This window comes from Stegastes partitus, unplaced genomic scaffold, assembly GCF_000690725.1.
Source record: "Stegastes partitus isolate 25-593 unplaced genomic scaffold, Stegastes_partitus-1.0.2 Scaffold341, whole genome shotgun sequence".
Classification (NCBI taxonomy): Eukaryota; Metazoa; Chordata; class Actinopteri; family Pomacentridae; genus Stegastes; species Stegastes partitus.
Genome location: NW_007578072.1, coordinates 494,172 through 508,999, shown reverse-complemented (window position 1 = coordinate 508,999; position 14,828 = coordinate 494,172). Strand labels below are relative to the sequence as shown.

General features: G+C 40.9%; 1 protein-coding gene across 3 annotated transcripts in view; it reads left to right on the top strand.

The window, feature by feature from the left end:
* dock8 (dedicator of cytokinesis 8) overlaps window positions 1-14,176 on the top strand; it is a 55,019-nt gene extending 40,843 nt beyond the window's left edge. For all 3 annotated transcript variants that reach the window (XM_008284055.1, XM_008284053.1, XM_008284056.1), the window contains 12 exons: window positions 1,284-1,442; window positions 1,521-1,621; window positions 2,758-2,950; window positions 3,544-3,687; window positions 3,985-4,116; window positions 4,450-4,584; window positions 5,022-5,111; window positions 6,063-6,299; window positions 6,411-6,554; window positions 7,655-7,761; window positions 11,425-11,595; window positions 12,407-14,176. In XM_008284055.1, the coding sequence (XP_008282277.1) occupies window positions 1,284-1,442; window positions 1,521-1,621; window positions 2,758-2,950; window positions 3,544-3,687; window positions 3,985-4,116; window positions 4,450-4,584; window positions 5,022-5,111; window positions 6,063-6,299; window positions 6,411-6,554; window positions 7,655-7,761; window positions 11,425-11,595; window positions 12,407-12,458 (1,665 nt within the window). In that variant the 3' untranslated portion in view covers window positions 12,459-14,176. The remainder of the gene's footprint in view (window positions 1-1,283; window positions 1,443-1,520; window positions 1,622-2,757; window positions 2,951-3,543; window positions 3,688-3,984; window positions 4,117-4,449; window positions 4,585-5,021; window positions 5,112-6,062; window positions 6,300-6,410; window positions 6,555-7,654; window positions 7,762-11,424; window positions 11,596-12,406) is intronic.
* The last annotated feature ends 652 nt before the right edge of the window (window positions 14,177-14,828 follow it).

The following is a 14,828-nucleotide window of genomic DNA, read 5'->3' as shown; positions in this document are numbered from 1 at the left end:
AATAAAAAGAGAAAATACGGGGCTTTTTTTTTTTTTTTCCACAAATGGAACAAATCACAAAAAAAACAGAGACATGTGGTTAAAACTTGTCCAGTTATGGAAAGACTGGAAGGGGAGCTCGAGGAAAAGGGGGCAGATGAGGAATAAAAAAGGGAAAGAAAAAGAAAAGACAAAGAGGGTTATGTGTTGACTTAAGCTATCATTTAGGCTACTTCTCAGCGCGCACACACACACACACACACACACACACTCTCGCATGCACACACTGAGTTAGAGGGCAGTGATGGGTGGTTAGGCTCTGGCTCCATGCTCAGTTGAACAGAATGGGGCCGTAGAGATGATCCATGGGTGATTATGTCTCTGCTAATGGGAGATCATTTCCCGCTTAGCTGGTCATGCTGGAGATAGATGGGACTTCACACATACACGACACATTCTCTCTCGCACATACACACAGTCCTCTGTGCCGAAGATGGAGGGCTGTTTGTCAGACCTGTTTCCTCGGACAGGTAGTGTGAAGGATGGTGAGACAAGAAAAGGGAGGGGACACCGGGACGAAAAAAAAAAATGAGCAGAGAAAACAGCAAAAAAAAAAAAACAGCTAAATGCTGGGATTTTTATATAACCAACATTTTCTTTTACCAGAATTGCTTTCGAGTGCATAATCACATATTTGTTGCAGCTCTGTGTGCTGTCAAAGAGGGACAAATAATTAGAATGAGCACAATTTCACTGTATTGCAGGAAAATATTTGGAAATCTTGGTTCAGTTTTAATTGCACGTCATGTACAGGTAACAAACTGAAGAGTGTGTGAGCATTTTTTGTTTTTAATTTATGTCATTTTACTTAAAAAGAAGAGTTGAATTACAAAGACAGATAAATAAAATGCTATGTATGATTGTAACTTTAGTCGAGGTTTATTCTGGTGACCTTCTGATGCTTCTCAAGAACCAAACACGTAGAAAATAGATTGCATTTTTTGGAGACTATTTAGAAATTGTAGATTTTTTTTCTCAAGCAATTTACAGATAAAATGAAGAAAGAAGAAAGAATGTTTGAATTCATACAAGCAGTGTTTGTTATATGTCAGTGTGCCTTGTCAAGTCATGAAACTGTAGCTTGAAGGAAAAGCATCAAAAGAAAACAAAAAGATTCATAATCGTGGTCAGCGCACACGTATAGCTGCACGAATCGGAGAGTTACACTTTGTTGTATCGTACGATAAACACAGCGCGATGTCGAACCCAGATGTTCACCGCAGTCCCCTCTCTGTCTCTGTCAGAACTTCTCAAGAGTGAAGATGCAGGTCACCATGTCTCTGGCCTCGCTGGTGGGCAAGTCATCAGACTTCCAGGAGGAATACTTGCGGCGCTCGCTCCGCACTATCCTGGCCTACGCGGAGGAGGACACCGAGATGCAGAACACTCAGCTGCCCTCACAGGTAGAAAATAATACAGCCGTTCAACAGCTCTTGTTGTTGCATTGCTCATACCCATTTAATCGCAATCTGTATTTTCAGGTGGATGAGCTCCTGAGGAACCTTAACAGTATTTTGTCGGACACGGTGAAGATGAGGGAGTTTCAGGAAGATCCCGAGATGCTCATGGACCTCATGTACAGGTGAGAAACCAAGAGTGTCCTCTGTGAAAGGGCTGACTCCTTGTTTCTGTGTGTGTTTAGTGTCTTTCTCTTTATGTCTCACTCGCTCGTCTCTGTCTCTCTCATCACTCTGTGGCTTCTGCCTATGTTTCACTGCTGGTTCCTATTTCTCTGTGGTCTGAGCTGTTTTGCCTCTATTTGCTGCCCTCACTATGGTAACCATGTGGTAGCAGTTTAGTCTTCTGATCTGGCTTTGTATATATGCAAATGCAAACAGTATGTGTGTACAAGCGAGTGTGTGTGTGTGTGTGTGTGTGTGTGCGCGAGAACACGAAGGGGAAACACTGAGACAAAGAGAGCATACATGTGCAGTTGTTGATTTAGGCACTTTACCTCAACATGCTTCAATGTCACCTTCATGTATCATTTATCATGCACCTTTTCTGTTTGGGTTTTTGTCCGAGTCAGCTGGCGAGTGTCAGACAGCTGTATGGACTGACCCATTAGCTTTACACACTAACCTACACTCACCCCGACGTTCACCTCCAAGCTCCCAAACACACATAAGTCATTGATTCACGGCGCATTTGGTCTCCAGATGCTTGATTTCATTTATATGTATAGCGCAGTGACTCACCTGCTGCATAAAAGCAATAATTCAGAATGTTAGGCCAATCATTATCCATTTATTTCATCATGTTCTGTATTTGTTGTTGCCTATAAAGCATAGTTAGCCACTAATTGGCTGCCCCATGCACGCATTTTGTTTTGAGATCCACATGTTGACGTATATTAATACCTATGCCACGACTAAACTGATCACTTTCACCTGCTTCAGTTTGGTCATAATAATTGATCTCTGTTTATGTGGTGTTTTGCTTATCATTATGGATACATGTCACATTTATTTAATTGTTTTTCTACATTGCAAATGCATTAGGACTCTTTGTTTTTCTGTCTTAGTCACAATATACAGACAAAATGTGTCCAGTCGAACTGCCACTGCGCTTTTTTCCAAAATGTTTGTACATTGTGTGACAGTTTTTTCTTCCCATTCTCAACAAGGAGATTTTCATCTTAATTAGACATTTACTGGATTAAATAGTGAGAAAAGGAAGGAAAGAAGAAAACTACCCTCGTTTTCCTCCCCTCTGTAGGATTGCAAAGGGCTACCAGACGTCTCCTGACCTCCGTCTGACCTGGCTGCAGAACATGGCAGAGAAGCACAACAACAGGAAGTGTTACACCGAGTCGGCTATGTGCCTGGTCCACGCTGCCGCCTTGGTGGCAGAGTACCTCAGCATGCTGGAGGATCACAAGTTCCTGCCTGTTGGTAGCGTCACCTTCCAGGTAGGCAACTTAAATACAGGCGCACGTACAGAAATAGCAAGGAACTAATAATGAACATGTGTTTTAAAACCAAGGGGAAAAAAAAGCAGCAATTACAGTCACCCAAAAATAAGCATTCGTCATTTGTTTGTTATGGCTGTTGGTTGTTTGTCGAGTGGTGACAAACCTTCCCATGCAAACCACACCACATCACACATCTCCCAGTGGATCACTTCCATATTTGGTTGTGTGTGTCCAGAGGGGGGAGCTGTACACTCATAGCGTCGACATATACATAAGTACAGTCCCCTGGTATCTCTGCTTAACACAATGCCTTTGAAGAGGAAGGAGAGAAAAATATGTGCTCATGTGAGGAAAATGCGAATAGTCTTTTTTTTCACAACCAGCTATAGCAAAGATCAGTGTGTTATTGATCTCTGGGATGCTCGGGTACAGGACACTCCAACCTGCAGCATTCTGCAGGTCATTGATTGACTTGTCGTCAAATTAGCTCCATTTCCCATCGTAGGACATCTCCTTATAAGCCGTGCCATTGATTATTTGATTAGGAGGGTTAAGTGATTGATTAGCTGGCTGACTGATTTTCTCCTCAGAACATCTCCCCCAACGTGCTGGAGGAGTCTGCGGTGTCGGACGACATCCTGTCCCCGGACGAGGACGGCGTGTGCTCAGGACGCTACTTCACTGAGAGCGGCTTGGTGGGATTGCTCGAGCAGGCCGCTGAACTCTTCAGCAATGTGAGACAATAAAGCAGCGCTGATACAGTGTTTGTGACATTTATGTTTAGTAATAACCTGGAGTTGTGTCCCAAATCCATACTACCTCTGCTGCTTCTTCTACTTCAAGTGGTTTGAATACTAAAGGTTAACACTAAGAGTATCCAGTGTCAGAGTTGGTAGTGTTGAACTAAATATTATCTTGGCTATGAAATGGAGCATTTAGTTTGATATGTTTTGGGCTGAATGCAAATATTTTCTCTACATATGCTGTATGTGTTTATGCTAACAAGCGGTGGTGGCTGTCTGTCTCGTCAGGGTGGTCTCTACGAGGCGGTGAATGAGGTCTACAAGATCATCATACCAATCCTAGAGGCACACAGGGATTTCAGAAAACTGTCATCAACTCATGACAAACTTCAGAGAGCCTTTGACAACATCATCCAGAAGGTATTGGCTACAGAACACTGTAGGGGCTGCTTCATTTATTCAGTTAAATTAGACATAAGAACGTCAGTTAGGTACTTTTTTACAAAGCAATTTAAAAATCATTTGGATTTGCTATTTGTTTTTCTTAAGTATGTAGAATCTGTTACTTTAAAATGAGTTTCAATAACCACAATCCTTGAAAAAGACAATTATTGCTGTGCTCAGCAAAAAGAACCATTTACAGGCATGTATTTTTTTCTCCCCAATAATGACCCCATAAAAGGTGATGAAAGAAAAATCTGTTGCTGATCATACTGATTAGAGTGTCATATAAAATCTGTTTGCTTCCCAAAGGGCCATAAGAGGATGTTTGGAACCTATTTCCGGGTGGGTTTTTACGGGACCAAGTTCGGCGACCTGGACGAACGGGAATTCATTTACAAAGAACCCGGGATCACGCATCTGCCCGAGATATCCCACAGACTGGAGGTACAAGCGTGCGACAGTGTGTGTGCATGCTGTAAATGAATATGAGACTGAGGTGGAGTGAAAGAGGAGAAGATGGTTCCTGGCTGGACTGATGGAATCTAATAATGACTGAGAGACTATGAGTGAATAGAATGACAGCATGCAAGACTCCCCAATTATACATCTGCTTTTAGGGAGTTTTAGAGAGCTCGGAAAAATTAGAGGTCGTTCACATGCCTAAAAGCAGAAATAATGTCGTGAGTGATGCAATTTGAGCATCAGTCTTGAATCAAATCAGCTGCTAAATGAAATTCAAGTTATTTTCTGCTTCCATTTTATTCTTTAATGAATTGGCTCAGATGGCAGTGGAATCTGTACGATACTTGCTCAAAAATCTCAGTAGACTATGTATTTGGAACGGTGCTGTATATTAACTACACAGTTTTCCCCTCTCCTAGAACTTCTACAGCCAGTGCTTTGGAGATGACACATTGGTGATGATCAAGGACTCTACACCAGTGGATAGAAAACAACTCAACCCCAACAAGGTAGACAACCATAATGTCACCAAACCGATCAGTTCCATGTAATCATTACATTATCAAACACTCATGCTGCATTGCTGAAATCATTTGATTGGGAAATAATAAACTATTGTTATTCTGAGTAAACAACAACCGTCTATTAAGGTGTTGTTACCAAAGTCTGAGTCTATTAAGTGTCAGTCATAGATCAAATGTATGAATTGTGGGTCTTATGGAAGTAAGAATATGTATAGAAGCTTACAGCACCCCACGAAATGTACAAATATACTGTGTTCATGTTAACGGGTAGAAAAGGTCTATGTTGGTAATGCAGTACATCACATACAATCTTCTTAATCACAGATAATTACATTTCCACCGTGACCCATTTTCCTTTTTCCTTTCACAACACATTCTATACAATTACATGAAGCAAATACAAGATGAACACGGGGTGTTTTCATTAAAATAAAAGAATTTTTAAAAAAAACGTTAATATAAAGACAATCAGATGAATGAAATGAATCTTAAACAAAAGACGGGCGTCTCAGGGAATTATACCTTCTCCAATCCTTCCAAATAGCTTCAACTGTGGATTGTTGCAGTCTCAGAGAAAGTTATTCTCTCCATTACAGATATTTAATAAATTATATCATACAAATCCTCTACTGATGGGGCATCTGGCTCAAGCCGTTTCTTGGTAATAGCTATGTTGTGAATTTTCATTCTAAAATAAATATAATTCTAGGGGGTAGGAATGCAAAAATCAGTTGATCACAGTTTGTGTAGACACCGACTGATTTGTCCTTCTTCAGCATCTTTCCTGCTGTAAGGGAAAGAAGCACTTTACACTCTGGTGCCTGTTAAAGAACCAAATAATCAACTGAAACAAAAAGCATAGATTATTTATTTATTTTTTTATCAAGGGCAAAGCCTTGTTCTATGACTATAACAGAAACCACCATTTGTCTCCAGGCATACATCCAGATCACGTACGTGGAGCCCTATTTTGACGACTACGAGATGAAAGACCGGTTGACAAACTTCGAGAAGAACTTCAACCTGCGACGCTTCATGTACACCACGCCCTTCACCAAGAGCGGACGGCCTCGGGGTGAACTGAACGAGCAGTACAAGAGGAAGACCATCCTCACCACCATGCACGCCTTCCCCTACGTCAAGACCCGCATCAATGTCATCCAGAAAGAGGAGGTGAGTGCCAAAGCACATGTTCTGGAAGATCCAGCGGCTTTTAGCACTTCATTCATCACTGCAGTTTTACAGCAATGAATCTGGAGAGCATTACTTGTCTTCTGTCTCCAGTTTGACCTGACTCCTATCGAGGTGGCAATAGAGGACATGCAGAAGAAGACTAGGGAGCTGGCGGTTGCCACGCACAGAGAACAACCCGATGCTAAGATGTTACAAATGCTGCTACAAGGCTCTGTGGGAGCCACTGTAAACCAGGTAATGAGCAGATTGTTTTTTTAGCAAAAGAAGGCCCTGACACTAATTTGTATGACTGTTCCTGCCATACCTGAAATGATCACTCCCGACAGCTGCTCTCATAGCATAATGCTTTGTATCAACCATCGAGCCCTTTTGTCACCCGACTGCTCTGTCTTAATGTGCAGGGGGGGGAAATAAGAGAATGATTTAAATCTATTTATATGATCACATTTATAGTTGCCATTGTATTCACAGAGTGCAGGTGGGAAACATGACAGTGATCACACATCAAAGCCTTCACCCCATCCATAACCCTAATCCTTCCTTTGCTTTTCTCCTGATTTAGTTAAAACGTCAATTCATGGCCCCTCTTCCTTTCATGTCTCTGCTGCACTGCGTTCTGAACCGGAGGTCTCTTTGATCTGATAGCTTCCAGGTCCTGCCAGCACGGTGAATGTTGGAGTGATGATGAAGCTAGCTATAGCGTCTCCGCACCCACCCCTTACGCTTTATCTTCCAGCTTCTAATCTGACAGGTCCCTCGCTCCGACCTGATGGTTGTATACATAACGCTAATGCTCAGCAGCTCCGTAAACATATAACTCTTGCCTGTAATCACTACGGGAAGCTGGTTTTCTGTGTGTGGGTCCGCGGCTCAGACCAAGGACTGAGGCCCAGGCCCCGATGCGTTTATGATGCTAATCAGAGCTGTTTAACTGCAGGCACTATGCGAGCGTGCTGTGGTTTTATGATGAATATAAGTTAGGATAACAAGGTCTCATACTGGGCAAATGGGAGCCAAATGGTGGGTGTATGCAGGGTTAGCGGTGACATTAGCTATGCATGAGGCTAGTCATGGCTCCTTCTCTAATCTGATCTCTTCCTCATGTTCTAGTTCAGCGTCCTGGCCCTCAGCTGCATTCAGCATTCAGTTAGCAAGTCATTTCCCCTGTTTGAATGAGGGCCACTCTCATCCCTCCTTTGTTCACATGCTCTCGAACACTTCCTCCCTTTCCTTCCTCCACTCTTTTTTTTTTTTTTCGCTTTCTCTTTCTTCGTCTCTCAAACTCCATGTCTTTGTTTTTGTCCCTTTCCTTCTCTCTCCGCCCCCCGTTGTAGGGCCCATTGGAGGTGGCCCAGGTCTTCCTGAATGAGATCCCAGCGGACCCAAAGCTCTTCCGTCACCACAACAAGCTGCGACTGTGTTTCAAAGAGTTTATAATGAGGTAAGATACGATGAAAGAATCACCACCTTGTGACATGCGCTGCACCAAAGTCATGGGAAATGAGAAAGAAAAAACACCACAAGAATAGGAATAAAACAAAACTTTGATGGTGAGCAAGAAACCTAAAGAAGCTCAGTAGGAGGAAATATAAAACAACTCCTCAAAGAGGTTTTCCGAGCAGAAAGCTCAGTATCTTTATGAGACTTGACTTAGATGGAGCGAAAGTCCTCTCCAGGATGCACTATGTATACATCATTACTGGTTTCAGAGTAGGAAGATAAAAGTGCACCACAAAGAAATGTGAGTGCTGGAGACTGCAATCCTGCTGTCGAGGCCGTCGAGATGCAGAGATGGAAGTGATAATCGCAACTGAATTACAAACCAGATACCGGTTAAAAGAGCTAAACAAGTAGGAGTAACGTGAATTAATATAACCCATCGTGACAGCAGATACTTTCTCATTTCCCATATGATGGTAGCAGACATTTCTCCTCATAATATCACTAAGCTGTTATTCTTCTGGAACTGTTTATTGTTCCCAGGAGTTTTATTATATTTTGAATATTCAGAACATAATTTAAACCATCCCACCCATGGCAGTGTATCTGAGGATATGCTGATTTTTGTGCAGCCGCTGTGCCGTGTTTGTGGGCGTTTATGTATTGCTGTGTGTGTGTGTGTGTCTGTGTGGGTTTGTGTGTGTGTGCTTTCATCTCGTGGGCCTGTGTCGTTTGCCTCCAAAAGGTGGTTTTCATTTTCTAACCTTCATGTCACATTCCAGCTGCCTTGATTGCTACAAGCAGGTTGGCAAATATTTACTGTAATTTCAGAAAGGTTTATTTTCTATCCTAAATCCAGGCAAGCTGGCATAGGAACCTTTGTATGCCAATTTTCTCAACAGTGGCATTCTAAAAAAAAAAAAAAAAAAAAATCTACTCAGGAAAACACAGTTTTCTAAGTTGGCCATTATTTTCCTCCAGTGAACTAAACGTCTCCCATCATATACAGCAGCTTATTACCAACACAGACGCCAGGCAGATTAATACAACTTTTGCGTCCTATGTAATGAACTGTGTTCTACTTATATGCATTATATCAGACACAACTATATTTGTAAAATTAAAACCTGACAACACTGGTTTGTTTCCCTTTAGCATTGATTAGTATCCTTGTATAGAAGGAGACGTATAGAAAGAAATATTTCATAGTTCAGCCCAAATTCAGAGTCGGACAAGACTTAAAAATCCATCCATTATCTATACACCGCCTAATCCTCGCTACCCACCAAACACCCGACGTAATTTAGACGTTGTTTTTTGGGCTAAATCTGGTCGGTTCGTCATAGCCTAGATTTAGCCCAAATATAGTCGTTGAAATTAGACTGGTGACCTGTCCAGGGTGTCCCCTGCCTTCGCCCTGAGTCAGCTGGGATAGACTCCAGCCCCCCTGTGACCCTAGTGAGGATTAAGCGGTGTATAGATAATGGATGGATGGATAGTCGTTGAAATTGTGTTGTTTTTGGACCGTCCACTGTGGTCCAAATTTAGCCCAAATATAGTCATTGAAATTGGGTTGTTTTTGGACCGTCCAGTTTGGTCCCATAGCTAGCTATCTATCTCTATCTAGGCAAGTCAGATAACAGAAATGTTAAGTTAAAGTTTTCCTTTCATTGCATATTGTGTAGTAGACCACTACAACTTGCCACACTTGTAATGAACACTGAGGGACTACAGTACCCGTAATGCAACGCAAGGTGATAAAGAGACGTCTTAATAGAGACGTCTTTTCAACGACCTGAGAAAGGCGGCGTTTCACCTTTCAACCAAATTTTGATGTAGTTTAGACGTATGGCAAAGACGTCTTTTCAACCTTTTTTTGCTGGGTGGGATAGGATCGTGGGGGGCTGGAGTCTATCTCAGCTGTCTCTGGGTGAAATCAGGAGACACCCTGGACAGGTCACCAGTCTATCACAAGACTACACTTAGAGACAGACAACCAAGCACACTCACATTCACACCTACGGACAATTTTGAAGCCAGAGAACCCTGAGAGAACCCACGCTGCACGGGGAGAACATGCAAACTCCACGCAGAAAGATTCCGGGTGTCCTCACTGGGACACGAACCAGCGACCTTCTTGCTGTGAGGCAGCGATGCTAACCACCAAGCCACCTTGCAGCCCCAGACAAGACTTAAAAATGATAAAAAAGAAATTCTGTTTGGTTGTTAAAGCACAGTTTGGTAAACACTAAAACCTCATTGTGTTTTTTTGCAAAGACAAAAAAACAAGGCATTTTTCACAGTTCATGTATAAACAGACACAGCTTTAAGTGATAATTTGCATTTGCAGGTGTCTAAAATACCAAACATTGTCAAAAAAAAACAGTAAAAGAAAGCCAAAGCAAAGAACAAACTTCTGCCACAGCTGTGCAGGAATGTGCATTTCTTGAAGCTAACTCAAAGCTAAAAAAATCTACTTTTCTCTTGAAATATCCAAGTAATTTCACTTGTTCAGCTAAACGGCATCCAAAAGCTGTCACTTGTGTTTTGATGGCGTTTCCAAAATGGCTCGTCTTATAGAAAAAAACTTAAAAGTAGATGTGTTGTTGCTGTTTGCTTGATTGGCAGGTGTCTCAGTCTGTCGCGAGCTCTGTTTTGCTGCAGTCTAGATCCACCTCCGCTTTGTTCGTATTTGGATTATAAACGTCCAGTGAGCGATGTGTCAGATTCAGAAAGAGTCTTGCACTTTTTTTACTAAAGAGAGACCACTTATTTTGTCAGTTCATTAAAAAATGAAGATACCTAAATATTGCAAACACTCATCAATGGATTAATATTAAAAAATATATTAAAAACTTCAAGCCACGCAGCCTGATAGGGAGCTACATATCACCACAAGTTTCCTATGACTTTGACAATCCTTTACTCTTGTGAACTGCCATTAACGCTCATTTCCCAGAGTATTTACAGGATACTGTTACACGACATCACAGTTTCCGCATTACCTCCATTAAAAGCTAAGAGATAAACTCGGACATGTGTTTGCAATCACCCTCTTCTCTCTGATTTCCTGCACACTGATCTGTGCGCTGGCCATTATACACATCATGATAGAGTACTGTGGGGAGGAACCGCGCTTGCCCTCGGTTGTTAGTTTAGCTCAGATCTTTTGGCGCTTTCCTTCATAACAAGGCATTGTCCTTTTTCCGGCAACTAAGGGAGCGTAGGATTTTTATTTGTTAGTCTTTTGCGAGTTGAAGTTTTACCTCTGCTGCTACTTTAACTGCGCTTCGAAACGGCTTTGTGGCTCATTTATAGTCTGGCTCACATTCTAGCAGAGGTACTTGACAAAATCTAATAGGCATATCGGAGTTCCCTACAGTCATTTAGAGTTCTGGTTTGCAAAGGACTCAATTTTATGTCAAGTAGTTAAAGGACGTTGTTAGCATGGAATAGTGCGGCGTGTCTGAAGGCAGAGAGGGGGATTATGGTGAGATTGGTTTTCACAAAATCATCGGCGAGGCTGTTCTTAAGTTTGAGGTTATTGTATCCAAAAAGGACAAAGAGCAAATTCGACTCTTTTTTTCTTTCTTTCTTTTTCATCTCATGCAACAAAATGACTTTATTTCACCGGCGCTCCCCTCCTCTGCTGCCCGTCCTGTAGGTGCGGCGAAGCAGTCGAGAAGAACAAGCACCTGATCACATCAGACCAGAAAGAGTACCAGCAGGAGCTGAAGAAGAACTACAACCGCCTGAGAGAGAGCCTGAGGCCTATGCTGGAGAGGAAGATTCCTGAGCTCTATAAACCCATCATCAGGCCTCGTCTAGAGAACAGGTAAACAGACCCACCGAGTCAAACAGCCAATACTGTTTCGACAAGAGAAACTGAAGTGGAAAAAAAAAACAACAACACACCATCGATCTTTTCACCGCTCTGTATGATCATTGGACCGGAAAGAAAGTCAGAACAAATTGAATTGATTTGAGATCCATTCCGGCTGTCTGTGCCACCTCCACAAATGTTGACAGCTAAACCACTGCCACAGAAAACATCTTTTATGGCTTTTACGGCCAACGTAGGTCTTTTATTATACAGCGGCATATTTTCATGCTGAGAGATTTGCATGTATTTTAAATGGGTGCTTCACCTCTACATTTAGATTTTTCTATAAATTACTCAGCCTGTTAGTGATATTTGTTATTTGAAGAAATTGAAAACCAATACAGCAACACATACTGACATGTACACAGATGTATCTGGAATAAACTGATAATATACTTAATTTAAGCATAATCCAAGTTGCGGTGACATTCATTTCTTACACTTAATTATCTCGTGTGTGACCACGTCTGACACCTGGGCTTTAGCGAAGCAACACCACAGTAGCTAATTGTATGAAAAACTAATTTAGATGCTCTGTTATCAGCTAGAAATGGGTGTTTGTGGTTGAGGGTAGTTTTTAAATGTGGCATTTCCTGTTGAGAAAATAATTGATTTACAAAAAAAAAAAATATAAAATCCTATTCCTGACCCTTGCTCATGAAAACATTTACTTTCCATCTACTCCCACTCCATCATGATTCCTTCTGTTTTGCTTCCGTCTTTTCTCCTCCTCGCCTTATCCGCTGTCCTCTATCTCTCGCAGGGATTCCTTCAAACGTCTAAGTTTCCGCAGAGCTCAGGAGGAAAACTCCTGAGATGCCACAGCTTGTCTGAGAGAGCGCGACAGATAGGAAAGGGAGGCTGTCATGCAGCTGAGAGAGAGACGGAGCGAAGATAAGATGAAAGAGGAGAGAAACAAGACGAGGAACCGCCGGCGATACCCTTGCACTTCTCTGCGCCGGAGCAGCACGTTGCGTCCACAGTGGAGGACTCGGTAGTTTCTCAGCGGTCCGGCGGGGGGTGTATCCATATCTGCTGCATGTCCACTTTTATGATGTCATAGTTGTTTGCAACAGGAGCCAATAGGAGAGCGAGCACATAAAAAATAGGGGAGTGGGAAGCACAGGCAAAGTGTAGCTTATCTAGCATTTCACTGTAAAATCTTCAGACTGTGGCTCTGTTGATTTCCTTTTTTTTTTTTTTTTTTTTAAGATGGATAACTTCAAGTCCTAATAATGCTGCAAACAATTCCTCTGGGTTGGTTAAAGTAGCTCTCTTAGGTCCTCACCGGCCCAGGGCTCGTATGGTTGGCAATAATGCTTGTGTTCTGTGTGTATTAGTATGTAAATGTCTGAATGGATGCGTGTTCATTTAGATAATGTTTGGAGTAGAAGCTTTCGGTGCCATACTGAAGTCACTTTGTGCTCAGTGATGATAGACGATTATGTTGTGTGCTAAAGGGCCTTTGTAATTCCACTCTGGGCATCTATGCATGACATGTGCCAGTTAGAGCAGAAAAAAGTGTGGATGGATTTGTGCACTGGAAAATAGGTACAATTTCCCGTGTTAACTCTTTAAGGCCTTTCTTGTTTTGTTACTATTGGACATACAGTACCTGGCTATGTAGCTAATAGAAAAGCTTAACTTAAAAAAAAAGCTCACAGGAGGCTAACTGAGGCTCCAAACTACACACAGAATACATATAAAACCCACATTTTGTAAATAGTAGAAGTATTACATCAGATAACGACAAAGATGTTTACAAAGGTATGAGAAACTATTTTGCATTTTATTTTATGGAAATGTATTTTTTAGATAAATAACAGCAATAATGATATTAATTGGAAATATTATTCAGTAGGTGGCGACAATCTCAGTGTATGTGTCAGCAGCTGTTTGTAAATAGACCACTTCCTACGAAACACGCAGTGCCAAATTTCATCCCTTCCTCGTCGACTTAAGAGCCGAGAAACTTAACTGGAATTGCAATGTTTTTTTAAAAAGTCACTCCACACAGATGAATTGTGTTTACCCCACATGCCTGAATACATTCCAGAGAAGAAATGTTATTGCCGCTAACCCAGTTTTATTAGACATCCATAAAACAGCTCATCTTATTGGTGTTATGTTGCAGGTCATACTGTGTTTCAGTAAGCTACATGTGCTTTTTTGAAAATAGGTATACATTTTGTATTTGTTGTTAGTACTCATTTGAAAATTGTCCGCTCTGTTTCTAGGTACATTACTTATTTATTAGCCGTTGAATGTTTCTGAAATGGCTAAGCAGAATAAACAAGAGAGTGTATTAATTGTGAGTACTAATTAATATGTAGACCTATTTTTGAAACGTGAAAGTTGGTGTTATAAGATATATCGTTGGCATTCAACCACTTGAGACTGCATTCATGCCTATTAGTTTTGTTTTGTTTTTTTGTTCATACCTGTTGTGTTTTATTAAATGTGGAATTTTTACTTGTCATGCATACAATGCTGTTGAAGAACCTGAATAAAACTTAATATATGCACACTGTCACCATTGTGTTTACTATTTTAATTTGATTGAAATTGAATGGGACTCTTTATTTATTTGTCTTTAAATAATAATAATAAAAAAATCTATATAACCTTATCAGATATATTCCTACCTTCATTAGTAGATGGATTTAGAATTTGTTTGTATGCTTGGTAGATTTCATTTAATTTGGGGTTTAAACCTAACCTAGTTATTATTGTTGTTGTTGAATTTGTGGTATTACAGCAGCAAAGGGAGTCGTGCAAATGTGTAGAGAACCTCCCTCAGTAAAACACAAATCAACAAAAAATACACATAAGTACTGTTAACATTCTCCAGGTTCTTCCACATGTGGAGATTCACATATTGCACTGATTTGTCTGGATGCGTAAAATAACACTATTGCATTTGTATATGTATATTTATATATTGAAAAACACTGGTATTGACTCTTTCATGGGCAGACATACCGATATAGCAAACACTGATATTGCACATATTTTTATCTGTATAGCACAGATTCTACCATACACACAGATTCTTGTATATGTAGAAAAATCCTTATTGGACAGAATTTTTATAAGTCCAAAGAAAATCAGAATATACAGCTTTTGTCAATAATAATAATAATAATAATAACAATAATAATAATAATAATTACCACCGTGTTTAT